Genomic DNA, 26902 nt, shown 5'->3' on the forward strand with positions numbered 1-26902 from the left:
GCCTTGCTATTTGGACCTTCTTCATACAGTACTTAAGAAGTTAAAACAGCTTATCAATTATACTAATTGGTAATCTGAGGTAATGAAACGCTTAGATCACGTGCTGCTGAACTCCTAAACCAATGAGATTATGCTTCACGAACCAATAAGAACCCCTTAATTAACTAGTACCCCCCCCCCCGATCAACCAATCATATAACTTAACACCTTCTCGGCCAATCGGGTGCGAGAATCTATCGTTAGCGCTCTGCACCTAAGGAGGCCCGTGTGGCTGTCAGCGTGTCACCATCCGAATAACAGAGAACTGAGTGTGTGTTGTGGAAGTGCCTGACGCGCTGCCCACTTTTGCCTCGGTTTGCTACAGTTTTAACACGAGGCGCGCGCAGCGAAGCCCGCCGCAGCCCCGCCCCGCACCGCACGCGACCACAGGTTCCCCTGACGCGGTCAGCTGATCCGGGAGCCATTTTGTGAGCCGCTTCTGAGCCGCGTCCCGCACAGCGCGTCTCCGTGCGGAGGCAGCGGGAGGAGCGCCCGTCTGCGAAAGGTGTGAGTGGGGACTGCGCTCCGTCCCGCCTCGCCTCGCCTCGCCTCGCCGTCCCGCTCGGCGGCGCGCTGTGCCGCAGCCATGGCTCTGAAGATGGTAAAGGGAAGCATCGACCGCATCTTCGACAAGAACCTGCAGGACCTCGTTCGCGGCGTCAGGAGCCACAGGGAGGACGAGGTAAGCAAGGCGGGGCGGGACCGGAACGGAACCGAACGGAACCCGCAGTGACACAGAAGCTGAAGCTGACGGAAAAGGTGCTCGCGAACCGACCGCCTGTGGTGCGCGGCGCTGACCTGCGGTTCCCGGGGCGCGACGCCAGGTGGCGCAGTGGTTAAGGGCCTTTTTGCCTCCTCTTCGAGTCCCTCTCCTGTTGGTACCAGGACAGGGTGCTTATGCCGGCGCCGTCCAGTGAAAAGTACCTTGCTGGTAGGAAAGGGTAAAGCAGCGTAACCCCAGGGGAAGAGTGTCAGCGGAGCGGCGATCGGTGACGACGAAGAGGTTTGCGCCCTTTCCTCTCCCGGTGAGATGCCCCGTCTGTCGTTCGTGTGCTGAAACGGTCAATAAAGCTCCTTCCCCGCTGGGCTCGCGTGATCTTTCAAAAGTCCGGGAGTTTGACCGCCACGGTGACCCGAGCGATTCCTTAACCGCCTGGCTGCCTGCTCGCAGCCCTTTGTGCACCTTTCTACCCCTTTCTACCCCCCCCGCCTTCACAAGGCTTTCAACGCTGTCGAAAATGTGGCCCGCGGAGCTACTTATCGATTACCGATTGAGTATCGATGCTGTCAGATCGACGGCAGTCGATGGGGAGCAGCATGAGGACCGTGCGGAGGAGGGGGAGCCGGTATTTTCACTCTTAATTACTATGTTTTAGAAGCTGTATGGCAGCACTGGTGCCTCGCTGCTCCAGCGTCGTGACTTCGAGTTTGTCTCGGTCTCCTGACCGTACCATGCCTCACCCTACACTTCCAGGCTAGGCGTTGGACCGCCATGACCCTGCAGCGGACAAGCAGCTACCGATTGACTGATGGACACATTAAAATATGGAAATCGGTTGAAGTTAGTTGTAATTCGGAAGATGACGCCTGTCCTGGATGTTCTGTTCAGCTTTCCTCCTGCCTTAAGGGGGTGCTGCCACAGCTTCACTTCCCCAAAGCCCCCCACGTACAGTCGGACAGGTGTACAGGGTGCCGGTTCCAGCCGGTTCAACACTCCTTCCCACGGCGCTGCGCTTGTTTCAGGTGGCAGGTGCAACGAGGCCCCGTGATGCCGCTCGTCCAGTTCGGATGTCCGTTTCCCTGGCAACGTGGAGCGGCACGCTGAAATATTCATGGCCGCCGGCTCTGGGAGCACGGAGCGCTCGGCCCATTGCTCTTGGGGTTTCCGGCACTTTCCGTCAGGCAACGACGCACGTGTAGCGTGAAGTGTGCGCAAGGTGTGGAGAAGCTAACGGTCACAACGCTGACCAATCTGTTAGCACTCAAGTCATTTTGATAACCTTATTTTGCTTGGGGGTTGGTCACTGGACCCGTTGGACAATCCCCATGTGGAGGGGCAGGCGGACAGGCAGGCTCCGCCCCCATCTCAGGGTAGTGGCTCTGTGTGAGGGGTCTGTCTGTCCTAACCCGGTCATGGATCGTGGAGCTTCTGTCAGACCCCGTGACACCGGCATGCCCCTGTGTCTGACAGCGGGGCCTTGTGGCACAATGTGTGTCAGTCTCTGAGCGTGGAAAAGCAGGAAGCTATTTTTCCCATGATCCTTCCTGTGTTTACCCTCCTCTGCCCCAGAGCCACAGCCGCAGCCCAATATCTCAGCTGCAAATTAAATTTTCCTCTGTCACTCCGTCTCATGACCGGGACCTCGTGACTGGCACAGTGGTCATACAGAATTCTGTGTGTGTGTGTTTGAGGACCCTACAACTCCAAAGCGACTCAGTGCAATAATGCAGAACTTCGGAATGAAGTAAATGGACGGGGGGCTTTTTGGGGTTCAAATATGCAAAGTCTGTTCTTGACCCCCTCCAGGCCAAGTACATCTCCAGCTGTATCGATGAAATCAAGCAGGAACTCAAGCAGGACAACATTGCGGTCAAAGCCAACGCCGTCTGCAAACTCACCTATGTAAGATGACATTGCACTGCGTGCGCACACACATTTACAACACTGTGGCCTTGTGGAGGGTTTGGGGTAGTCTGCTCTTGTAGAGTGTCACATGTCACTTGTCTGTCCTGATCTAAACCAGATTTTAAAAAAGTGATCCAAGGCCTCGTGGAACCCTGGGAGCTGAGAACACTTTTTGGTAATTTTGCAAATAAGGGAGTGTGCGCGCGCACACACGTACACTCTCTCACATTGTGCCTCTGCTGTCCTGATTCCAGTTGCAGATGCTTGGTTATGACATCAGCTGGGCTGCATTCAACATTGTGGAGGTCATGAGTTCCTCCAAGTTCACATACAAGGTGAGCGCTGCTTTCTCTCTTGGGCCAATGTTGGTTTGGACCCAAACCGTGTCAGTGCTGGGCTCCACCTCAGCCCCAGTGAGGAGACTGTACCTTACTGCTCTTCTTCCTTGGACTCCTGTGCAACTGCTGTCTGCATTCAGTCAATTGTTGCTTTTTTTTTTTTTCTCTCTTCTTGGCAGAGAATCGGTTACCTGGCCGCCTCCCAGTGTTTCCATGATGGCACAGATGTCATCATGTTGACCACCAATCAGATCCGCAAGGTCGGTGATTGACAGCTACATGCTTTTCGTGTCTGTGTGTGGAGCCAGATGCGAGGCCTCCTCTGCCTGTGTTCCTAACCCACAGGACCTGAGCAGCCCAAACCAGTACGACACTGGGGTAGCCCTCACTGGACTCTCCTGCTTTGTGACCCCTGATCTTGCTCGTGACCTGGCCAATGACATCATGACCCTGGTGAGGCCCTGCCTTTCCTTCCCTACTTGGTGACTTGCTCCTATGATGGTTCCCCACCGTGTGTATTCCTCACGCTGCCTTTCCTCCGGCCAGATGTCGCACACAAAGCCATACATCCGCAAGAAGGCGGTGCTCATCATGTACAAGGTATTCCTGAAGTACCCTGAGTCGCTGCGGCCAGCTTTCCCACGACTAAAGGAGAAGCTTGATGACCCTGACCCCGGTGAGACGTAGGGGTGGAGGGATGGAGGAGGCACCTGGTCAGAGATCCCTTTGTTCACGTGTTGGGTTGTGTAACCATTCGTAGGGGTGCAGTCTGCGGCGGTGAATGTGATCTGTGAGCTGGCCAGGAGAAACCCCAGAAACTACCTGTCTCTCGCACCCCTCTTCTTCAAACTCATGACCTCCTCCACCAACAACTGGGTCCTCATCAAGATCATAAAGCTTGTAAGTGGACAAACTTTTTTTTTTTTCTTTTCCTTCCCCCCTTGTGTGTGTGGTGTGTGTAAGCTAATCATTTCTAGAGCAAGTTACTGTCAAAGAAGCAATGATGACTCTTACAAGTTCTGTTTCCTAACTGCTCCTCCACCTGTTGGTCATCATGTGTAAGAGGTGTGTTTGTGTCTCAGTTTGGTGCCCTCACGCCCTTGGAGCCCCGGCTGGGGAAGAAGCTGATTGAGCCGCTGACCAACCTGATCCACAGGTGAGAACAGAAGGTGCGATTTGTCTTTTTCTGTGACCAGAGCTAGTGGTTTCCAGCAGCTTCCATTTGTCTGCACTGACTCGGGCTCCACGCTCTCGTCCGCAGCACCTCGGCCATGTCCTTGCTGTACGAGTGCGTCAACACTGTGATTGCAGGCGAGTTTTGACTTCTTCCCTTTGCTCATTGGTTGGTCACACAATAAGTGTGATTGATGGGATGATGCTGAGGTGAGCGCTGCTGAGTGTGTTTGGTGTGGGTAATATGAGCACTACTGACATCTGCCTCTCCGTGTTGCAGTGCTGATCTCCCTGTCCTCTGGGATGCCCAACCACAGCGCCAGCATCCAGGTACTGTATACACACACACACCGGCTGTTCTGCTACTTTGACTTGGTTGTTTGTTTGTATTCTGTCCTATCTGTTTAATATGGTTTCTCTTTGCGGCTGATAATTTATGGTGTAAAATTTCATTGCCTGTCCAGAGTCTTTCACAGAAATGTTTTTCATCACCTTGATAACCTCCAGGCTCAAACATCTGGTATAAGGTGCTCAGTTTCCCTGATGTTTCAGTGTCAGAGGTTGTAGTTGTATCAGATGTGAGACTGTTGTGTATGTGTGAAAACTGACACTTGCCCCCGCCCCCCACAGCTGTGTGTACAGAAGCTTCGGATCCTAATCGAGGACTCGGATCAGAACTGTGAGCAGCACAACCACACCGTTCCTTCCCCTGAATTTGCTTGATAAATGTCAAATAGATTTTAGTTCCTGTTGAAAAATTGCCTGTTACATGAAAAATGTTCAACGCTGACATTTTAGTCATTCGTGCTTCATATGATGACAGTACCCCTCTTAATGAAGCCCATTAGCCCAGTGAATGGACTTGGCTTATTACACTTCAACTGTGATTTGAACGAACGGTGTCGTGTTGAGACAATTTCTGCACGCCTGCTAGAATGAAACTATGGAAGGAGTGTTTTGGTAGTAACTGTGCACCAAACACATGAGTGACATGCTGTCTTCCTCTGTGTCTCAGTGAAGTACCTAGGTCTGCTGGCCATGTCAAAAATCCTGAAGACTCACCCCAAGTCTGTTCAGTCCCACAAAGACCTTGTTCTCCAGTGTTTGGACGACAAGGATGAGTCTATCCGTCTGCGGGCGCTGGACCTGCTCTACGGCATGGTGCGGGATTAGCAGAAACATAGGCAAGCGTTCCTTGTGGTCCATCGCATGTGTGACCCCTGTCTGTGTGTATGAAGGTTTCCAAGAAGAACCTGATGGAGATTGTGAAGAAGCTGATGGTGCACGTGGACAAGGCTGAGGGGACCACGTATCGTGATGAGCTCCTCACCAAGATCATTGATATATGCAGCCAAAGCAACTACCAGTACATCACCAACTTTGAGTGGTGAGTTCTTCACTGAACACTGGTTCTTCAGTACCTGCCACTGGCCAAAGACTGTACCTTCCTGCTGTTTTAATCCTCCCCCCTTCCTGTCTCCGCCACAGGTATATCAGCATCCTTGTGGAGCTGACCCGGCTGGAGGGCACCCGGCACGGCCATCTGATTGCTTCTCAGATGCTGGATGTGGCTGTGCGTGTGAAGGCCATCAGGGGCTTCGCTGTGGTGCAAATGGCCACGCTGCTGGACAACACCACCCTGCTGGCGGGCAGCGGCCAGCACAAGAGCATCTGCGAGGTTCTCTACGCTGCTGCCTGGATATGTGGGGAGTTCTCTGAGTACGATCCAGTCCTCTTACTTTGCTGTCACTATTTCTAGTGTTTTATGCCTGAGTGAAAAACATTTAAAACCCAAATGTGACAACAGATGCTGCGTAAGAAAACAACTTATGTAGGGTGCTCTCCTCAGCTGAATGATGGATACAAAAAAGGCAATAATGGAGAGAAGTTAGCCATGTTGCAGCTGAGGAGAGGAAAATGAGGAAAGGGTGCCCCTGAGGGTCAAAGAGGCAATGGCAGCACACTCCTCCTGGGCATTATAATATGGTTAGAGAACCTGTGTAGATGTGTCTGTTAACTAAAAGACAAGTGTGGCAAGTCACACAAAGTGCAAAGCCAGTCGGTGAAGAGCTTTGTTTGGTGACCTGCACAACTTGGACTTTTTGTTTGGGGGTTTTTTTTTTTTTTTTATTCTTCTCTGATCCTCTTCCCTCAGACACCTTGAAGACCCTGTGCACACCCTGGAGGCCATGCTACGGCCTAAAGTGGCCACTCTCCCCGGACACATCCAGGCCATCTACATTCAGAATGCTGCCAAGCTGTTTGCAGCAGTTCTAAATGGCCAGCAGGGGACGCCAGACTGCCAGACTATGCAGGAGAGCAGCCAGCTGCTCATTGACAGACTGCCGCTCTTTGTGCAGAGTGCAGACCTGGAGGTGCAGGAAAGGGTGAGTGTGGTGGAGCTGTGGTGCAGGATGGAAAGACAGGTGGTCAGATGAATGCAGCAAGCACAACACCCACCCCTCCCCTCATCACCCACTGCCCATCCATCGCCTGCCTCCTTAGGCATCCTGCATCCTGCAACTGGTGAAGTTCATCCAGAAACTGCAACATAAGGAGGTGGAGGTGGGAGAGGAGGTGACGGCCCTGTTTGCTGGGGAGCTCAACCCTGTGGCCCCCAAAGCTCAGAAGAAAGTGCCTGTTCCAGATGGGTCTGTAGTGACTGCTATGCACCACATGTCCATTACACCCTTCCTGGGAGCATAGTGTGTGAGGCAGGGGACTCCAGTCCCTCACAGGGCAGTCATATACACACACACACAAACCCACACATTGAGAGTAAAGTAGTCCAAGCATGCCTTTGGACTGGAAGGAAACTCAAGGAAATTCAGAACCACATACCTGAAGAAATAGCGCAAATGATCTTGTTCTTGCGCAAATGATTTCTCCCGTTTGCTATGTGCTGACCTCTGACCCTATACCATGTCTTCAGGCTGGATCTGGATGCCTGGATTAACGAGCCACCATCGGAGAGCGAGTCTGAGGATGAGAAGCCTGTAGCTGTGTTTGCTGAGGAAGAGCTGCGCCACGCCCGCCCACACCACACTGAGGTGGACGAGAAAGAGCTAGCCAGGGTACGGGGCTTCTGCTCATGCCCAGAAAGGAGTGTGAAGTACTTCAAATCAGCAATGCTTGTGCTGGAACAGCTGCCACTAACATGCTACACCAACTCAACTGAAGTTTCATTTGTTATACCATTGAACATGGACTGTAAGCCATGTGCTCACTCTCAGCTGTAGCACACTCTGACCTGTGTGTGTCTTGTTCCTTCGCACAGCGGAGGGAGGCAAGGAAGCAGGAACAGGCCAACAATCCCTTCTACATCAAGGCCTCTCCGACCTCCCAGAAGGTAGGACAGGGACTTTGTGAGAGTGTCATACCGTGTACTTAGTGCATGGAAATGCAGTCCACATTCGCCTGTCTGTCAGTTTAACAAAGTCACCAGCTCTGCATTTATTTATACGTTTATACAGCATGACTAACACACACAGGGTTTATAACATGGTTTAAAACTAAAAGTTAGTGACATGAGCCTGTTTTTGTGTTCAGGGATACCAGGACAGCACAGGGGTAGAACATATTCCCGTAGTCCAGATTGACCTCAGCGTGCCTCTGAAAGTCCCAGGTGGGTGTCGGTCAGTCAGTAAATCAGTCACTTGGTTAACATGCTTTCTTTTGAGCGTCTGTGTGTCTGCACTCTTTGCTCAGGGATGTCCACTTCTGACAAGTATTTAAAGCTGGAGGAAGAGCGGCGGCAGCGAGAGCGAAAAGAGCGGGGCAAGAAAGAGAAGAAGAAGAAAAAGAAGCGGGAAAAGCGAAGTGGGATGGGCCGGCGGCATGATTCCGGCCCCGAGAGCGAGGAGGACATTGCTCCCGCTCACATGGTGGACATTGTCACTGAGGAGATGCCAGAGGTAAAATGGAGGAGGATGGCAAGTGGAGATTAAAAAAATGAAATTTAGGTATTAGCGTTTACTTCTGTCCTTTTTTTGTGAGAAGTGGTTAAGGCTCTGCTGCATACGCTTGCGCACCGTAGAGGGCAGGGTGGACAGGAGTCCAGCACAGAACAGCCACTGTGATAAGCCTTCCATGCTTTTCCCATCTCTCCCTTTCCTTCGCCTTTCAGAACGCCTTATCAAGTGATGACGACGAGAAGGACCCCAACGATCCATACCGAGCGCTTGACGTTGACCTAGACAAGTAAGTCCTGCACAAGCGCTGCTTGCAGCTGGTATCTCCCCAGGCCTCTGTGATGTTTGGAGTGCCCTTGAGGCTGGAACAGGGCCTTCTGCTGCTTCCTGCTTGTGCCAAGAGGTCACTGTGGCCTGAAAGCAGCTAGTATGTTGATAAACTCCCATGGCCAAGCTGTGTGTGAAATGTATGGTCTTACACGCTGCCCTGTGCCAGTCACTGTGCCATGTTGTTCTCCCTCTGTGTCTCTCGCATGCGCACATGCACACACTCTGCCCTCCCCCTTGGCAGGCTGGGCACAGGAAATCCTCAAAGGTGAGTGCTCCGCTAACCCCCTGCCTCTTGCGCTGAGGCCCAAGGCTGAGCTGTGTGCCTTCCCCTCGGCTTCTGGCTCTTGGCCTTTTTCACGCTTCATTTCTTTCTGCCGTTCTCCATTTGTGTATTCTGCTTGGCTGGATTTGGGCAGGTTGTGACCACCTACAAGGTGCTACAAGTAGCACAAAACTCTGTTCCCTTTCACTCATGTTATGTAACCCTTCCTGTGTGATGTGGTTCAGCCCCCAAGGTTTTAATGCTCCTAAAAGCAGAGTTCCAAAGCTCTTCTATCTGGGTCATAAATTCAAACTGGGGCACACTCATCTTAGCGGGAGAGAATGCTTGTGTCTTCAAGACTTCCTTGGATATTTGTACTGGAGGGGCAGTCAGCAATGGGAAGGGATGCGCCTGGAGGAAGGAGAGATGGGAAGTCGGTGCTTACACAGCACTGGGCTGCTGTTTGCGATTGAAGCCCTTACTTGATTAGGCTTTTATTTTAAATTTCCTGTAATTAGTGACAGTACGGGAATGGATTTTTGGAAATTTCACAGCTGGAACAAGCAAATCTTGCCTTATTCTTTTCGGTAAGTAAGCAGGAAGTTTCCAAGTGATCGCCATATGCTCTCTTTCTGTTGTCTGAACCCAGGCCCCTGGCTGACAGTGAGAAACTGCCTGTCAGAGCTCACCGGCCCACAAACATCCTCAAAAGCCCTGCAGATGATGGTGAGGTGCAGGAGGTTCCCAAGGAACCCAAGAAAAAGAGCAAGAAAGAGAAGCGAGACAAAGAGGAGGAGAGAAAGGTGAGGCTGCTGTGGCTGAGGTGCCCTAATGGTGAAATACAGTGCACTTGTACAGTCTTGCGTTGATGCTGTGATGAATGTCCTCTTCACAGAAAAGCAAGGAAGAAAAGCAAAGGAGAAAGCACCACCATGAGGCCAGGAAAGGGCCTGAGGGGGGACCACCTACAGGGGAGCCCATCCAGTCATCTTACAATGCTGAGCTGGAACCAGCCCTGCCTACAGCTGCACCAGTTGAAGTATGATATTGCAAAGGCTAAACAATGGAATATGATGAGTTCAGCTGAGATGTCAGGATATGAGCCTCTCTGGCCCTGTGTGCATTGCATAGTACTGTATGGAAATTATTTTAAAGATGAGCAGCAAAAGTGCAACGTTTGTCACTTATTGGATGGTTTCCTGTGCTGTACCTCTGTTCCAGGCTTCAGATCCGGATTTCTGGTTGTCCAGCACACTCCTGTCCTCCAAGAGTCAGGTAGAGCTGTTCTTCCTGTTTACTGTACATTCCAGGCATTCTCTCTGTGTCTTTCTCTCTCTCCTTCCCTCCCTTCCTCCATCTGCTCACATTCTTGCCTCAGTGTTTTTGTTTCAGAATCTCTGAAAGCAGCTTGTGATTGACTGATTTCTTTTGGGTTTTCATCCAGGCATTGAGTACAATGTGTTGGTTGCGATGGGGAATGAATGGTAAGAGGCAAATGGTTGAGGAGAGCACTTCAGACTTTCCAGGAACACATTTTCCCTGGAAGTGTACACTAGAAATTCCTAAAGATAACTGATGAGATGTGTCTGCTGGGTCTGGTAGAACTGGTCTTCAGTCAGATTAATCATCTAGTTCCATGGTAAATGACGCACTGGAAAGAGAGTAAAACTGGTCATGATTACAGTAGTATGATTGGTTTAGGTGCAGATGTGAGGGAGCATTAGCTCTGACCCCCGTGTGTGTTTATGCGTGCGTTTGTGTCATAATCCTGAGAGAAGCTGTGCCCCATAGGAGACAACTGAAGCCACCCCAGGTCCTATCCCTGAGAAAGCAGCTGACGTTGGCCCAGGATCCGAGCCAGAGAATACTGTGAGTCAGACGACGCACACGTGTACCTTCCTACAGGCTTATGTTCCAAACCTATATAGAGTGAGTGAGACAATTTAGTTGCCATTTGGTCGAATGTAGGATCACGGTGGTCTGGAACCTTTTCAGGAAACGCGGTCTGAAGCAACGTATGCACTAAATGGGCTGCCAGTTCATCACAGGGACATTACACACAGATTAAGGGGTAGGGGCAGCTGGCAGTGTAGCAGTTAGAGCTGCTGCCTTGGGACCCAAAGGTCACAGATCCAAATCTCACCTCCAGCTGTAGTACCCCTCAAAAGGTACTTGCCCTACAGTGCTGCAGTAAAATTACCCAGCTGTATAAATAAGTGAATAGCTGTAAGTAGCTTAACATTGTAAGTTGCTTTGGAGAAAAGTATCAGCCAAGTAAATGTGAATAAACGTGCCTAGTGTTCTGCTATAACACACACTCTTTGAATTATTCTTGTCTGGTATATTCCCCCTAGAAATCTTCCAAACATAAGAAGAAAAAGCAGAAAAAGGACAAGGAAAAGGAGGAGAAAAAGAGGAAGAAGCAACACGGTCACTCTGGTGACAGGGAGGGGGAGGAGTCTGTTCAGAATGGCACCCTGGAGGAAGAGCCGTTGCCGGTCAGTGGGCAGAATAGGCCACATTGTGACTCGCTTTTCTGCCTTGAGCCTGGGCCCCGCGGTTCTATTTGACACACCTTGGTGACACATACTGGGTGTGTAGGGCTGTGAAACAATATTGAAAACAGTGCCAGAGCTAAACAGTGAACTTTTGTTTTGTTGCCATGGAGAGAACATGGCCCATTTCTGACCTGTGCATCCTGGTGGACAGAGCGGTAGGAATACAGGTAGATACAGCTGGTGTGGAAAAATGCTGCCCTTCCACACACCTTCTTCCATTCCATTTACATTTGTAAACACAGTTGCACCCCATTGTCTAAATGTAACTGGGCTAAACCTTCCCCCCCCCCCCCCCTTTTTTTTTTTTTTTTTTTTTTTTTTAAATAAAATGGCCATAACAGTCTGAAACAGATCTTGAAAGCAACAAGGTCTTTTTTTTCCTCCCCCCCCTCCTTTTCCCATGACATCATGGTTCTGTATCTGTTTCAGCTCTGTCAGCAGCTGCCATGGTGCTACTTTTGAAGAGCAGTTCATTAGATTGTACCTAAAAATCCATCACTCTCCACTGTCAATAAATGTTTATTTAGGGCAGGGTCACAGTGGTGTAGAGTCTATCCTGAACGCATAGGGTATGAGGCAGGATAGACTGCAGATGAGATGCCAGCCCGTTGTGAGGCAGTCATACTCACATATGCACACACAATTTCATCAACAGTCTATATGAAATGCATGTTTTTGGGCTGTGGGAGGAAACCAGAGTGTCTGGAGGACACCCAGGCAAACTTGGGAACAACATTCAAACTTCACACCGACTGAGTTAGATTTGAATCCACAGCTCAGGAACTGAGGCACCAGCGCTTCCAGCTGTGCCACTGTGCTGTTCCTTTTGAAGAAATGTTTTGCTAAATGTCAAGATTCAAGATTTTGTCATGTGCACACTTATACACACATAAAGCCTGTAGTGAAATGTTAATCTAGTCAGCTCTGTAGACTGTGCAAACAAGACAATATATTAAAAGAGAAAAAATATTTTAAAGACAAGAGAATATAATTAAAGTTAAATTAAGAAAATATACAGGGAACTGAATTAAAGCTAAAATGTAAAAAACTAAAATTGAGATTTAGGGAGCAAAAAAATGTGCAAGTATTGAATATGCAATATGCACTGATGAATGAATAACATTATGCCACCGGAGTCCTTAAAGTACGGGATGTGTCCACGTTGAGGAGTCTGATGGCCTGGGGGAAGAAGCTCCTCCAGAGCCTCTCAGTTCTGGCCATCAGACTATGATAGCGTCTGCCAGATTTCAGCAGGCAGAAAAGTGAATTAGCAGGATGGTTGGGGTCATTAAGAATCTTATCAGCCCTTGCTCTGCATCTCCTGGTGTAGGTGTCATGCAGCGGGGGAAGAGCAGTCCCAGGGATGCGCTCAGCTAAGCGCACCACTCTCCGCAAGGCTTTGTGGTCTTGGGACGAGCAGTTCCCGTACCGCACCGAGTCAATATACTCTCTATAGCCCTGATATAGAAAGCTTTCAGGATCGCTGGGGAGACCCTGAATTTCCTCAGCTGTCTCAGGTGGTACAGCCATTACTTGGCTTTTTTTTTTTTTCTTTCACCTGTGCTTGAGTGTGATGAGTCCAGGTTAGAGCCTCAGATATGGGCACTCCGAGGTATTTGAAACTGCTTATTCTTGCTACTGGTGTCCCGCTGATCTTGAGTGGGATGTAGGTCCGCTGCTGCCTCCTCCTGAAGTCAACAATCTGCTCCTTAGTTTTGCTGATACTCAGGGAGAGACAGTTCAGTTGGCACCATGATGTCAATTTCTCCACTTCCTCAGGGTATGCTGCCTTGTTGATGAGCCCCAACACCACTGTATCATCAGCAAACTTGATGATAGAAGTGGTGCTATGGAAGGACACACAGTCGTGTATATAGAGAGAGTAAAGCAGAGGACTCGAAACACAACCCTGTGGCACTCCTGTACTCATAGTGATGATGGTCAATGTTATAGTCAATTTGCAACCTTCACCAATTGTAAATAAAGACATTGTCTTATTGCAGCCCATGTCCAACTACTCGCTGCTGGCTGAGAATTCCTACGTCAAGATGGTGAGTGTGCTGAAAACCTGAGCAGGAAAAACCGACTCCCCTTTGCACTGGAGGTGGCTGAAGAGTGGCGTGCGTGCGTGTGTATCCTTGTAGGGATCAAACTGATATCCATGTGGTAGTGAGCTCTGGCTCTGTGTTTGTTTCCCTCATCTGCCATTGTCTGTCTCCCTTCCCTTTAAAGATGAAGGAAGATGTGGATCAGGTAGGTGTGAGGGTGAGCTGTCCCTGCTGTGGCTGTTAACTTTGAGGGACTCATCTGGTCTGCTGTGGATTGTGTTTGGGGGGAGAATTGAGTTTGCCATATATGTAGATGCTGGTCCCTTAGAGCAGATCTTGCTGAGTATGCTCTTTATTCCCTCATTCCGTTATGGTTGAATCTGGTCTCTTCCACACATCCTGTCGCAGGTGTGTGACATTCAGGGAAACCTGCAGAATGGCAGCCAGGTAGTGGTGTCTATCATCTTTGAGAACAAGAGCACCAGTTTCCTAAAGTCCATGGAGTTCAATGTGCTGGACTCCCTCAACTCCAAGCTGCAGCGGCCTGAGGGGTCAGGGCCTCACGATGGCCTCACCGTTCCTTTTCAGCTTCCCCCAGGTAAGGAACACCAAGGACCAAGGTTTCACAGAATATCTTCTCATATGCGTGTTAATATGTCTTTATTTTAGGGGTCTCCAACGAGGCACGCTTCATCTTCTCCGTACAGAGCATTGTCATGCCACAGAGGCTGAAAGGAACCCTTACCTTCATCGTGAAGGTGCGCACTGGGAGTCAGTCATTTATCTCTGTGCCTTTTGTTAAAAAGTGTGAAGGTGAAGCCAGGTTGCAGATGATCTCATTGACTGAATGGAATGTAAATGAGGAACGGCTCTGGTGTGGCTTTGTGAGAAACATGCAGTTCCACTGATGTGAATGATGGTAATGATTGATGACTTGGTGCATTAAATTGGGTGGAGATGATAAATGTTGCTGAGTCTTTGATCCTTTTGCCAGGCTGATGACAGTTCAACTCACGAGAAGCTGGACTTCAAGCTCCACTTCACCTGTTCTTCATACCTGATCACCACGCCCTGCTACAGGTAAGTGTACACATTTCACAGAGCTGGTCCACATAGAAACCAGCTACCTGACACACTGTGATTCACAACATACTCGCTGTGTTCCTTAGCATGGCATAGTCTCTAGGCACTTGCGCATATGTGCACACTGGCTAGTGGCAGCATCGACAGATCTATGCAAGTGGAAGATTTAGGTGGCCATGGATGAACCGGTACACAACAGTATTACCTACGCTGTGCATTTTGTCTTTCCAGTGACACTTTTGCCAAGCTCTTGGAGTCAGCTGACCTGAAGGGGACCTCAGTGAGGCTGCAGGAGGTCAGCCTTCCCTTTCACCACCTGCTGGCCAAGATCTGCTTCCATCACCACTTCTCTGGTATGCTGGGGGTATTTGGGATTGGGGAGAGTGGATAAAGATGTAGAAGGCCCAGTAAGGTGGGAAGAAGAGTTGAGAAGGCCAGCTAGCAACCTGTAGTGTGAATCAATGAAACTAGTAGTTGTGTCCTTTAGTAGGTGAAGGGTTCAGCCGTGGAAGAGACCCCAATTAATAAATGCCTCTTTCCCTACCCCTCCATTAGTTGTGGAGAGAATCGACTCATGCGCCTCGCTGTACAGCAGGTCCATCCAGGGACACCATGTCTGTCTACTGGTGAAATACGTGAGTCAATGTGCTGCTTGCTATGTCTTATCGTGCCTCGCTGCTGTCAGCCAGGGTTTCTTGCACAGGCCATGAAAACTTATAGCCAGTAGCAAGGAACTAAATGGTAAATGATAAAACTTCCTGACCTCCCCCTTTGTCTCTTCCTCAGGCTCATCAGACTGTGACGATTGATGCTAAGTGCGATGAGTCATCTTTGCTCGGGAATGTGCTGGAGGAGATCAAGAAGACCTTCTCTCAGTCCTGATTGCGGCTGTCAACATCCACCATGCCACTCAAACATATACATGCGCGCGCGCGCACGCACACACCCACCCACAAACATTGTTTTTACTGGGTACTTCCTTGAGCGGGGCACCCCCTCCCTGTGTAGCCCCACTTTCATATGTTGTATGATTGTGGCCATTGCCCTGTTCTCTACCTCTCCAGTTTTGTGGTGTAATATCATTCCAGCTGCATGTCATTGTGTGTCTAACATCTGTACAGCTGCAGTGTTTGCACATCACTTAGTTTTGAGTCTGTCAGTTTTCAACCACTTTGCCTTTCTGAACCCTTCCATGAAAGGGGTTTTGTTTGGGGTGCCTTTTTTTTTTGTGTGGGTGTTTTGGATTTGTTTGTGGCCTTCACACTTTTGAGTGTCATTGTCTGGTTGTCTCCTGTTCTCCTGTTGTGACTTAGTGGATGAGACTTCCTGGGCTGAGTTTACCACTCTTTACTAACTCATTGCTTTTCATCCCATGAGTCCTACTGTTTCATGGTCCCGCCGTGCTGTGTCCCTCACATCTAACCAATACAGTCAGCTCCGATAATTACAGACAATGTCTTTGTAGTGAAATGCCAAGCCTTAAAAGGGCTCTTTGTACAAAATTTTAAACTGGGTTCCTCCTAGTAAGGGTAAGGAGAACATTTAGGAGAAACTGTACCACACCTCCCTAAAATGTGACCTGGAAGAGCTGCCCCTAAGGGCCACTGCTGAACTGAGCTTCTGGCTGTGGAAATCTGGATGGGAGTAGAGTGCTCGTGGTTAGTGCTCCCTGCTCTCCCTCAGGACCCTTAGAGGAGTTCAGCCCTGAACCACCTTGGCTGCCCCATAGCAGCTGATCCCTGTCCTGCTATCCTCTTAAGGGTCCTGTAGTGCCTGTTGCCCATGAGCTTTAGCTACTGGTTGAAAATAGGTCTTTGGTGTGATGCAGATTAAAGCTGTAAGAATAGAAGGGGGCTTGACAGTAGCATTCAGGTGAGCTTGTAAGATCAGCTACTGATTCAAGGGAACCTGAACTTTGTAGTTCAAACTGTGTTTAGTCAGTATTGTTATCCTGTGTTATTCCATAGTTGTACGCCTGGTGCTTTTTCCAGCTCCATAACACGAAAAGCAACATTGCTGAAGCTTCCTTAGCTCTAAGCTATGTGAGGAGAAGGGTAGAGAAAGATGATGTGTCTGTACCATGGGTCTTTTCTGGTCTTAGCTTGCCTTGCTTTGGACTTTGTGTTTACACTTGGTCTGGTGTGGTCGTGTCTTGCCTTCTTTTGAACGGGCATGTCCTTCTGCTGTTGGTCTGGTCTGCTTTGGGCTTGCCTTCTACTTGCACGTGTGCGCTGTGGTTCCTTTCTGTCTTTCTGTACACTAGTGTTGTAAGAGGCCATTTGCAGTACTGCACCCTATAGTGTGAAATGTTTATTCTTGTTCCTTCTTCAGTTGGACATCCCTGCACTGACATCCCAGTCCTGTGGAGGCTAGTTTTAGATGGTCTTCATCTCCTTTGACTGAAGGAAATCCCCAAAGCCAGATCTGGCCTACACTACAGCACATCTCAACTGGCGCTTCTCAGTGTTTCAGACTCCAGTTGTTGTTGTTTCTGTGCTAGCAGCCACATTTACATACACATTTGTATTTAAGAAGCTTTTCTCAAAAGTCAAGTACAGCGCTGTATACCATAGGTTGACTTTTTTTAAAATGTGCTGTACCACCCTTTGGAAGTAGTGACAGAAGTTCCCTGACAGTAATCAATTAGTCTTTTATGGATTTACTAGTTATATTCTATCTTTACACAAAAAAATCAAAGGTCTGAATTTATAAGCTAGGACAAAATAACATGAAGATGAATGTAGACATTTCATTTCCTATCTCTGTGATCATAAAATGCACACAAATCAACTTTAATTTCCCATGTTTTTTTTTTAAAAAAAAAAAAAATGAATGTCCCATGGTGACATTAAGGAACAGGGGCTCCAGTTCAATTCAACACCTTCCAACTGCTGTTCTAGTGCTATTGAGTAAAATGTACCTGCTGTTTTGTTTCCTCCAGTACATTGTGTTGAATAGCAGTGATGGTGAATTTTAAGGTTGCTCCAGCTGTTCGATATATTCAGAATCTGTCTATAAAAACTTCCTCCTGTGATTATTTCCTATTTTTTTAGATGTGGTGTAAGATAATTATTTCAAATGGAATTAATCAAAAGGTTTGCTATATACAGTACTAATAATAAATGTAAATTATTTTTGTCTGGTTATGAAAAACAGAATAAACATCAATCTGGATGAACAACTTGTAGCAAATGAATGAAGTACGTTACCTACACGAACATAACCACGATGGGGAAAAAATGAGACACGTGAGACGCTAAAACTGGCGCGGTATTGAAGTGATGTCATAACAATTGCCCAATCATGTGCTGGAGCGTAACCCCTAGTGACGCTGGGATTTTAGTCTTTTTGCCCTGTTCCTGAAAAACAGCTGCTAGGAGACGTTAAACTTACAGAACAGAAGCTGTTGATGGGATAGAGTCAAGTTGTATGGCGTGAAAGTGTACGTACTTCAGACATTTAGGACTTTTGACTAAAGCTGTGGTTATTCCTAAAACACGTACGTGAAGTGACGAGATTTAATTGCACTTCAATTCCCAGGAAGCACCGCTTTGCTCTCACCTGATTGGCTTGGAGTGTAGGGACCGCCTTAAAACAGCATATCAAGCCAAAAAAAAAAAAAAAAAAAAAATCAGCGCAGTGGGGAAAGAGTCGTCGCCCCGCAAAGGTTCTGTTCGTTGTTTAAGTCGCGATTTGAGCAGCAGTAATTGTACACGTTCCCGCTTCCTAGACGAAGAGAGCGGCGTCCCTGCTTGGGCAACTCTTCGTTTAGCGGACGGGTTGCGTCTGACGGGATTAAAGGAGCGGCTCGTGCAAGGGCGGAAGAACGCCGGGGTGTAAAAACCGTGCGAAAACGGTGTCGATAGTCACAGTGTGGGAAAAGGGGTGGAGTGGTGTGTAACGAGCTGAACTAACCGATGTAAACGCGGAAAGCAGAGTAAAGTACCTGGGACGGTCTCACCGGCCCGTTGGTGCCTCAGCGGCGCCTCCGTCGCGAGGAACTCGGAGCCGCAGCCGCGGCTCGATACAGAGACTAGAGGCGCGAGGTGCTGGGAACAAAGGGAGGAAGTTCGGTGCGAGACTAGTGGCGCGCGCTGCTGGACCCGTGGCCTGTTAACGGTCGTTAACGGTCATTAACGGTCGACTGCCAGGGGTCCGTTGTTGTTGTTGGTCAGTGGGCGGCTCAGCTGACTGATAGGACTCAAGTTGAGGTCGCTTTATGGTTATTAGGGTCTCTTGACTCTCTTCTTCCCTTGGCTGTGGTTGTCGGTTGACAGCTGGGGGCCGGTCGCGTCGGTGGGCTGAGAGCGGTTGGTTGTCGGTCGGTCGGTCGGTGCTGTCGGCGCTCTCCATGGCGGCCCAGCGCGGACACGCTCAGGTGGCGAGCTCCCAGAAGGCCCTTATGCTGGAGATGAAGAGCCTCCAGGAGGAGCCCGTGGAGGGTTTCCGAATCACGCTGGTGGAGGAGGCCGATCTCTACAACTGGGAGGTGGCCATCTTCGGACCCCCCAACACCCTGTACGAAGGCGGCTATTTCAAGGTGGGTATTTTCAGCAGGTCCTGCTGGAGAAGACGACCGAAGCGAGTGGTGGCGCGTTCCGCTCCGATACCACCGCGGGGGCCTGTTTTTTTCTTCACGCTGCTCTTTGTGCTCATTAAAAAGTCCGTGAATCATAAAATAAATGTTCACGTGACCCCTGTCTCCCGGTTCATGCCGTGTCTCCTTGATCAGCGCTGAGGACGGCCTTCCGCACTGTTTTGTGCTTGTGGTCGCGCGGTGTGTTTGCACCGCTGCGTTTGCTGCCCACAGACTGAAAATAGCTGAGCATTTTAAAATGTCGTTGATTTTAAGAGCTGTCTTTAATAATCTAGAGCTGACATGTGCCAGAAACTTCCTGGTTGAAGAAACAAGTGTTTGATGTAGGTGGAGGAGTGGCGCGCTGTGTCGCACTGTATCCCAGCCCGTCGTACTGTACCGGAGGGCGTCGCATTCTATCCCAGCCCGTCGTACTGTACAGGAGGGCGTCGCATTCTATCCCAGCCCGTCGTACTGTACCGAAGGGCGTCGCATTCTATCCCAGCCCGTCGCACTGTACCGGAGGGCGTCGTACTCTATCCCAGCCCGTCGTACTGTACAGGAGGGCGTCGTACTCTATCCCAGCCCGTCGTACTCTATCCCAGCCCGTCGTACTGTACCGGAGGGCGTCGCATTCTATCCCAGCCCGTCGCACTGTACCGGAGGGCGTCGTACTCTATCCCAGCCCGTCGCACTGTACAGGAGGGCGTCGTACTCTATCCCAGCCCATTGTACTGTACCGGAGGGCGTCGCATTCTATCGGAGGGTGTCGTACTCTATCCCAGCCCGTCGCACTGTACCGAAGGGCGTCGTATTCTATCCCAGCCCGTCGCACTGTACCGGAGGGTGTCGCACTCTATCGGTCGGTTATCTATAAGTTACTTTGTATCTGCGCCTTGTCACCTTGTGTCCCATTTTGTGACACTGTTTCCATTGCTGACCTCCTGTATCCTTTGTCCAGCACTTCCACTTCACACTTCCACCTCCACCAAGAGCTGTCAGTACCATCGTGCCTCTTGATGTTGCAATGTCTTGGTGTCCTCTTCCTCAGACAGCTCAAAGGTACCACGTCCTTTCTCTGCCGCCTTGGAGACGGAGGCCCTGACTACCGTAATAAAAGCGGCCCCATTTCACGTATTTATCTGGAGTGTAGCGTTTTATCACTGTAAATCTCAGCAAACTGGGTAATCGCAAATGATGATTGATGTAAACATTCCTTATTTTCCTGCTGGAGGAAAAGGTCCGAGTGACAGACTTCTACCAAATTGTGAAGCGTAGTTGTTTGGTCCATATTAAACTGCTGTTTGAATTTACTCTTTTGCCTGAAATGTAATTCAACACAGATTGTTTATGCTACAAGTAAAATTAAAAAAAACATGGTGTCTGTAACAGCGTTCGAGCTAATGGGCTCAGCAAAGGCAGGCAGCAGCAATTAACCTGTGAGCCAAGCTCGCCTTCTGTTCTCATAGCAACGCGAGTTTGATTTACTCAAAGTTCCATGTGGAAGAAAAGGAGTTGTTCTGAGAAGGGGTTGTTCGACATACTGCTGCAAGAAGGCTGTTCGCTTAGCAGGAAATCGGTGGTGCCGCCGATACCGAATTAAGGTAAAGGTTTCTTTGTGTGTGTGCGTGGAAACCCTTTGTGGCACTCATCCTTGGGGCTGCAGCTTTTCTCAGTCGCTGTGACCAAACACGGTCCCCCAGAGCGCTGCACCACTAGGGCTGCTGCTCTAAATAGAAGCGCCTGAAATTGTTTGGCTGCGTTCATGACACGTGGCGCATTCTGGTTGGAAAGGGCTGGAGCTGCCTGGCTCATCGCTCTGCGTTAGAGGCTCTTTGGTTCCTGCGGTAGCCCTGCGCAGCCCGCCCTGACACGGTGCTGTGTGTTTACATCCCCGGTGCGCGTCGTCCTGTGGAACGGTTGCTACGCGCAGCTCTCGGAGACGCAGAGAGCCGAGGCGCTGCGTGGCTGATTTGCCTGCTCAACAAATCCCGTGAGGAATGGAGAAGTTTACGCTTTGCTGGACAGGGTGACAGCAGCCCAGAAGACTTGAGTCACGCTCCGGCTGGCACGGCCCCCAGCCCCGCAGCTTCCCACCTCTTTCCCTGTCCCGGGTTGTCCAGTCTCCTTGGACACGGTGCTCTGGCAGTCCTGCTTTTAATACTACGGTCCTACTGCAGTGCAGAGGTCTTGTGAGCATAGGTGTCAGAGCCATCCTGGCACATGTTTTCTGGGCAGAAAGGCAGCGCTTCACCCAAAGATGGTTCACCCGTTTCCCATGACCATACCGTGGTTGTTTGAAGATTCATCGGAGATTCCTTTCTGTGAGGAACACTGTGGTCATCAGACCAGGTGACTTGTTTTCAGTTGTGCCTGGGAAGAGGGGGTGATGTGTTCTTGCCATATGCAAGTCTGCAGCTGCTGTGTAAAACCAGGGTCAGCAAGGTGGGGTTGGTGGTGTCATGTCCTCGCTTCTGGTGGGAAGAGAGAATGAGGTTCTGCCGGGTCTCAGAACCAGCTCCTCTGTGTGTCCATCAGGGAGCTGAACAAAGGCTGTTCTGTGGCAAGTTTCCACTTACTCTTTACAGCCGCAGGACCAGTTGTCCATTCGCGGTGATACTGGCGGCACAACAGGGAACGCTCTGTGTGTGCGTGCGTGCGTGCGGGGTGGGGGCAACTGCTGGCTGTGGAAGCATTACACGCTGTGTCCGTTTACATCTGCCCCTATGGCTTCTGTACAAGATGCTGTGCGAGTGGTGTTCTGCGGTCCTTGTTTGGAGGTACCAAGCAGTACGAGGGTCACCTGAGGCTTTGCGCTTGGCAAACGCTCTTCCTCCGAGAACAAAGCTCTTTTGCTTCAGAGCTCATGTAACATGACCATGGACCGGCTGTACCGCTGTTCTTTACCCCTACTGGTGTGCACCAGGTGTGAGAAATACGAATCGGGCAAACACTTGCTCTGGCCTTTAGGTTCCGAGGTTTTACTGTGATGCATCTACAGGAATTGACAGTTTCTGCTTCTTCCCCCTTCACACCATTAACCGAGGCTCTGAACTCAGACAGAAAAGTAACGGAAAAAGGAGAAGTGATGTGGGTTGGAGGTGCGAAAGCTGATACTGTTGCTTAGGCTGGTTTCATGAGCTCTGCTGGACCTGCTCACCTTTCGTCTTTACTTCAAATTGTTCGTGGTGCTGCATTTCCAGGCTCTGTTACTGAACTTCTGAATTAATTTTACTCTTATGATGAAGACATAACCCCCCCCCCCAATAAGCAGCAATGTTTCCCCACAATTCGAAGTGCTGCGTAAACGCTCATTGATAACTGAGGGGTCGGTATGTTATTGCCTCCCCAGACGTTTCGGCTGTCCTACTGTGGACTGGGTCACATTCTTTCATCTTTCTGAGGGTGGGGGCAGCTCTTGATGGACACCCCAGCAGCTGCAGCATGTGATGGGTGGGGTGGATTAGTGAGTGTGTGTTTGTGGGGGAGAGGGATGCTGGAAGTTGGCTGCTGCACATATCTTTAATCCCCATGCCCGATGACACCGCGTGGGACTCTAAACCAAGCACATTTTGGGGGGCTTGTAGGGGTGTCTGTTCATGTCTCTTTACATTTGTTTTCATAACTATTTTATTAAAAACGCAGGTAAGTGTGGTAACACCTTAACTATTTTTGTGCTTTTACTCTTATTAACTTACCACTTTTTACCCCCCACCACAGGCCCGTATAAAATTTCCCATCGACTACCCTTACTCTCCGCCCACCTTCCGCTTCCTCACCAAAATGTGGCACCCAAACATCTATGAGGTAAGCCTGCTTCAGCAGACCTAGATACATTGGCCATGGTTTTCAGAAGTGTGTTACCATGGAAACGTGCCTAGCTGTCAGCTAACCTGGTCCTGATCCCTCCTCCAGAACGGAGACGTATGCATCTCCATCCTGCACCCCCCTGTGGATGACCCCCAGAGCGGAGAGCTGCCCTCTGAGAGGTGGAACCCCACACAGAATGTCAGGTAATGGTGCTGTGGCTTCTCCTCCTCCAGAAGTTTCCTCACAACCCAGGGAAGCTTTGCCACCTCATCTTCTTCAGCACTTTGTCTTTTGTTCTCCCTCAGCGTCCATTATGGCATTATTTTGGAGATGTGAACATCTGTGCCCCCTCTGTTGCCTCCAGGACCATCCTGCTGAGTGTGATCTCTTTGCTCAATGAGCCCAACACCTTCTCGCCAGCCAACGTGGACGCATCGGTCATGTACCGCAAGTGGAGGGACAGCAAGGGCAAGGACCGCGAGTACGCCGAGATCATCAGGTGCAGATGGAAATCCTCGGCACGGCCAAGATGACGATGATGCAGCATCTATCTGGTTGCTAAGCCCCTGTTCTCTAGAGGGTGTTTTAGAGCACTGCTCTTCACTTGTGGTTCTGGAGAACCTTGAGACAAGTGCTGCCTGAAATATTTGCTTTGGGGGATTACAGACTCTCATCGATCTGTCAGTTAATCCAACTAGATGTTTCGGAGTACCACGGTAATCGACATCTGAATACCTGGCCCAAATTGTTTTTTTTTTTTTTTTTTTTTTTTTTTTTTTCTCTTCCTTCTTCCCCCATGAACCAAGCTGGCTTAACCAACAATGTGTCTAATCCTTCTGAAACGGGTTATTTCGGGCAGCAGTTAAGTAGCACGTAAAATGGGTTGGAGGGTCTCTCTGGGGCCATGTTGGGGAAGGGGGGGAGGTGGGGGGCTGGCATGGTTTCACCTTTGATTGGGTTTGACTTTATCGGCAATCGGCCATGGTGTCTGCCACGAATGCCCTGCAACTGACAGCGCAACCGCGCTTTCCCTGGCACAGGAAGCAGGTGCTGGCCACCAAAGCAGAGGCAGAGCGGGACGGTGTGAAGGTGCCCACCACGCTGGCCGAGTACTGTGTGCGGACCAGGGCGCCGGCCCCCGACGAGGGTTCTGACCTTTTCTACGATGACTACTATGACGAAGAGGACCTGGAGGATCAGGACGACCAGGACTGCTGCTATGATGAGGATGACTCGGGGACTGAGGAGTCTTGACCCCTCCCACCACAACCTAGATCAGATCCCACACCCTCCTGTCTTACTCTTTACGCTGAACTGTTCTCCACCCTTCCCCGGTGACTGATGTCCCTTGGATTGCTCTGCCACACCTACTTTTGACATACCAATATTTTTGAAAAGACTGAAGGCATTTAGAGTGGTTTATTTTATTATTTTTTTGTCTGTGTGTCTTTAGCTCTCCTCAATTTCCTTGTCAGCACTGCCCCGCCCCCCCCACCCCGAAATGTACTGTGTTCTCACCTTAAAGCATTCAACCCCCCCCCCTTTTTTTTTTGCATGCTGTCACACACCTTCCCATTGTATATGATGTACCTGCACAGCAATAACCCTGCTGTCCTGGGTCCACTGTGGTGGCACTCCTGAGCCTGTGTGTTCAAAGGGTCACTTCGTGCTCCCTTCGCAGGGCCAGTACTGCTGGGGCACCCGCTGGGCTGTCATGCCACCTGCCATTAAGCCTCTCCGCACGTTGCTCTCGGCTCATCCTCTTTAGGTGCCGTATCTCCAGAACCCAAACGCAAATCGTATCGTCTGTCTGAACCTCTGACCGTCCCTCCTCCTGTCCCATTATCCGGGGTTCATAAAATAAATGATCCTCCTCAGGCAGGTATCTCCACAAATGTAGCTAATGCGACACTAACATAGCACCTGCCTAGGTGACGGTTCATAGCGCTGCCTCCCTTGTGTCAAAGGAGCGTGTGCGTACCTGTCGGAGAACTCGCATCTGGAAGCCATCTCCGTGCTTCCTCTCTTACGGTTTCGTCTCCGGCTGTTTTTCCAAGGGTGCTCTCTCTGTGTGCTGAAGGCTTTAAGTGTTCTGGTTCTTCATGAACTTTTGTATAAATATTCCTTTTTTGGGGGACTGAATGGGATTTTAGGTGATTCATGTCATGAAGTGTTTTTCTTTTTTTTCCTTTTGCAACCACAACACCTCCTCACCCCCCCCCCCCCCCCCCAGTCTGTTCACACTCAGCACTTGTGGCGATCCTAACGGTCCCCCCTATGGTTTATATATCTATTTAAAATGGAAATAAATACCTTTTTCATAAGTGTTGTTTTCTTTTTTTGTCACTCAATATGGTTTGGGCTCAGATGTGTCTGTGTTTCTGCCCTTTGGCCACTGCAGTTCTCAGCATGTTTTCTCAGGGACCCCCCAAGGACAGACTGGTCGAAACAGACCTCCCGGAGCGACGCCGCTCCTCTGAAAGGTAACGCGCTTGGTGTGATGTACTGTTCTCGAACCTCGTTTGCAGGGCCCACACGCCTCTGACGTCTTGAGTGAATTCCACTGAATTACTCAATTAGGTCCTTAAGTCGATCGCAGTAAGTGCTCCTCTTTGGACCAGAAGCCTAATAAATAATGGATATTCCTTCAGCTGACAGTATTATTATGAATGGTGCATTTTGATAAGTGTCTGATTGGAGCAATTATGCCTGTGCGAGGAGTGTGTGCGAGTGAGGATGAATACACAGCATCCCAAACTCATTGCTTGAGAGCTCGTTCTCAAGCTGCTGAAGTGCTACGGGTGTCTTGATGCTCATGAGGACTTTTTGTCTCGCTACCCCCAAAATGATTTCAGTGTCTCCTGGGAAGAATGTAAGACCCCACGTCTACTGTGGTGCACCAAGGCATCCTCAAATTGAACAACGATGTGGAACTCCAGGTCCCTGGATGAGAGCGGTTAGCGTGCATACCTGAGAGGGGGGTCAGTTTGGCTTAAAGGGGTGCTTTTCTGTCTGTGTGTGTGTTTTTGGAGAGTGAGGAAGGCAAGTGATGAGATCTGTACCCTGTAGTCACCTGGCTTTGCACCTGGCTCAGGTGGTGATGACCTAAAGGATTTCCTGATGCCTTCCTTGGTGCGCTCGGGTTCGACAGCCTGCCAAGGGTGGGAAGCACTAGTTCCTGGACGGTTGCTGCTGTAGCTGAGCTCAAATTTTTAACCCTTGAAAGTGTAATGTGTGACTGTGCTCTTCAGCTTCTTTTAGAGTGGACTTTTTCTCCACATTGTCACCAGTAGGTGGCAGTAACGAGCTGCTGTTTTCCCCCCCTTCACAGGCTGACTGAATTTTGAAAGAAAAAAAAAAAAAAAGTCCCAACTGTAACCCTAAGAGAAAGTTAACTGAGCTGTATATGCTCTAAAGTCTTCTGGAACCAGTGCAGCAGGAAATATTTGATATTTATATTCCACTAACTTTTGTCACTTTTCTCTGACTGTCTGTAGTGGCTGCTTGAAGGTCCTCATTTGCTTTCCTCTTTTTGTGTGCATGTGTCTGTCAAGCAGGGAGGGCCACTGGGACTCGCACACGGACCCCCCCTCCCCCCCCAACCGTACCCCATTCACACGTGGAACGCAGCGTGATCCCTCCATTGCTCATCTGTGTCGGTGTGTCATCTGCTCCGCATCCACACAAGTACCCTGCGTGCCATTCCTTTGGCGGGGGACTCCAGCACTGTGCAAAGGACACACACGCTCACCCATGGACACACGCTCTAGATCGGTCTGATTGAAAAGGAAAGGAGTTGGGATGGAAACGCGGTTCCGTGCCGTATGTGGACGTCGTCCAGGGTGTTGGAGGAGCGAGCGGCACAATGACGAACGGAGGGCCTGGAGCGGCACGGGCCTCGTTCCGCCGACGCCCTTTATCTTCAGAGCCCGAACGTGGTCGTGTCGGCAGAGTCTTGCGGACGCAGCACCTTCCAAACTTTCGCACTTAGAACTGAGGGCAAAAGTGGATTGTGGTTATAATGGACACATCCGTGCACCTTTAGACTAGTTAGTGGTGAAGGTCAAAATGTGTTTGGGTTCCAGGGATAAAGGTATGAAAAGGTGTAATAGAAGCGCGCACACACGCATCCTGTCCATCCTTGCTTG

At 49.9% G+C, this 26902-nt stretch overlaps 2 protein-coding genes across 4 annotated transcripts; both read left to right on the forward strand.

The window, feature by feature from the left end:
- Window positions 1-255: 255 nt before the first annotated feature.
- LOC108921728 (AP-3 complex subunit delta-1-like) lies at window positions 256-17520 on the forward strand. Of its 3 annotated transcripts, XM_018731378.2 has the most exons (34): window positions 256-721; window positions 2567-2662; window positions 2920-3000; window positions 3183-3263; window positions 3349-3456; window positions 3550-3679; window positions 3764-3903; window positions 4086-4159; window positions 4265-4314; window positions 4457-4506; window positions 4807-4855; window positions 5192-5337; window positions 5415-5563; window positions 5665-5895; window positions 6332-6563; window positions 6682-6827; window positions 7109-7250; window positions 7454-7525; window positions 7726-7801; window positions 7885-8090; window positions 8303-8376; window positions 8659-8682; window positions 9329-9482; window positions 9575-9718; window positions 9901-9954; window positions 10471-10548; window positions 11034-11177; window positions 13241-13288; window positions 13694-13883; window positions 13955-14043; window positions 14280-14365; window positions 14600-14721; window positions 14924-15003; window positions 15155-17520. In XM_018731378.2, the coding sequence occupies exons 1-34, from the start codon at window positions 626-628 to the stop codon at window positions 15248-15250; spliced, it is 3738 nt and encodes a 1245-aa protein (XP_018586894.2). In that variant the 5' UTR covers window positions 256-625; the 3' UTR covers window positions 15251-17520. The 3 variants fall into 3 exon arrangements, 2 of the variants coding, with proteins under 2 accessions (XP_018586894.2, XP_018586895.2); XM_018731379.2 differs by lacking the exon at window positions 8659-8682 and having other exon boundaries at window positions 15155-17518; XR_001965082.2 differs by lacking the exons at window positions 13241-13288; window positions 13694-13883; window positions 13955-14043; ... (2 more) ...; window positions 14924-15003; window positions 15155-17520 and adding an exon at window positions 10124-10163 and having other exon boundaries at window positions 11034-11044.
- A 488-nt stretch (window positions 17521-18008) lies between these two features.
- LOC108921744 (ubiquitin-conjugating enzyme E2 R2-like) lies at window positions 18009-24979 on the forward strand. The gene is made up of 6 exons (XM_029249328.1): window positions 18009-18035; window positions 18646-18908; window positions 22665-22751; window positions 22860-22957; window positions 23119-23253; window positions 23795-24979. The coding sequence occupies exons 2-6, from the start codon at window positions 18720-18722 to the stop codon at window positions 24006-24008; spliced, it is 723 nt and encodes a 240-aa protein (XP_029105161.1). The 5' UTR covers window positions 18009-18035; window positions 18646-18719; the 3' UTR covers window positions 24009-24979.
- Window positions 24980-26902: the final 1923 nt, after the last annotated feature.

This window comes from Scleropages formosus, chromosome 25 (genome assembly GCF_900964775.1).
Source record: "Scleropages formosus chromosome 25, fSclFor1.1, whole genome shotgun sequence".
In the NCBI taxonomy this organism is placed as follows: domain Eukaryota; kingdom Metazoa; phylum Chordata; class Actinopteri; order Osteoglossiformes; family Osteoglossidae; genus Scleropages; species Scleropages formosus.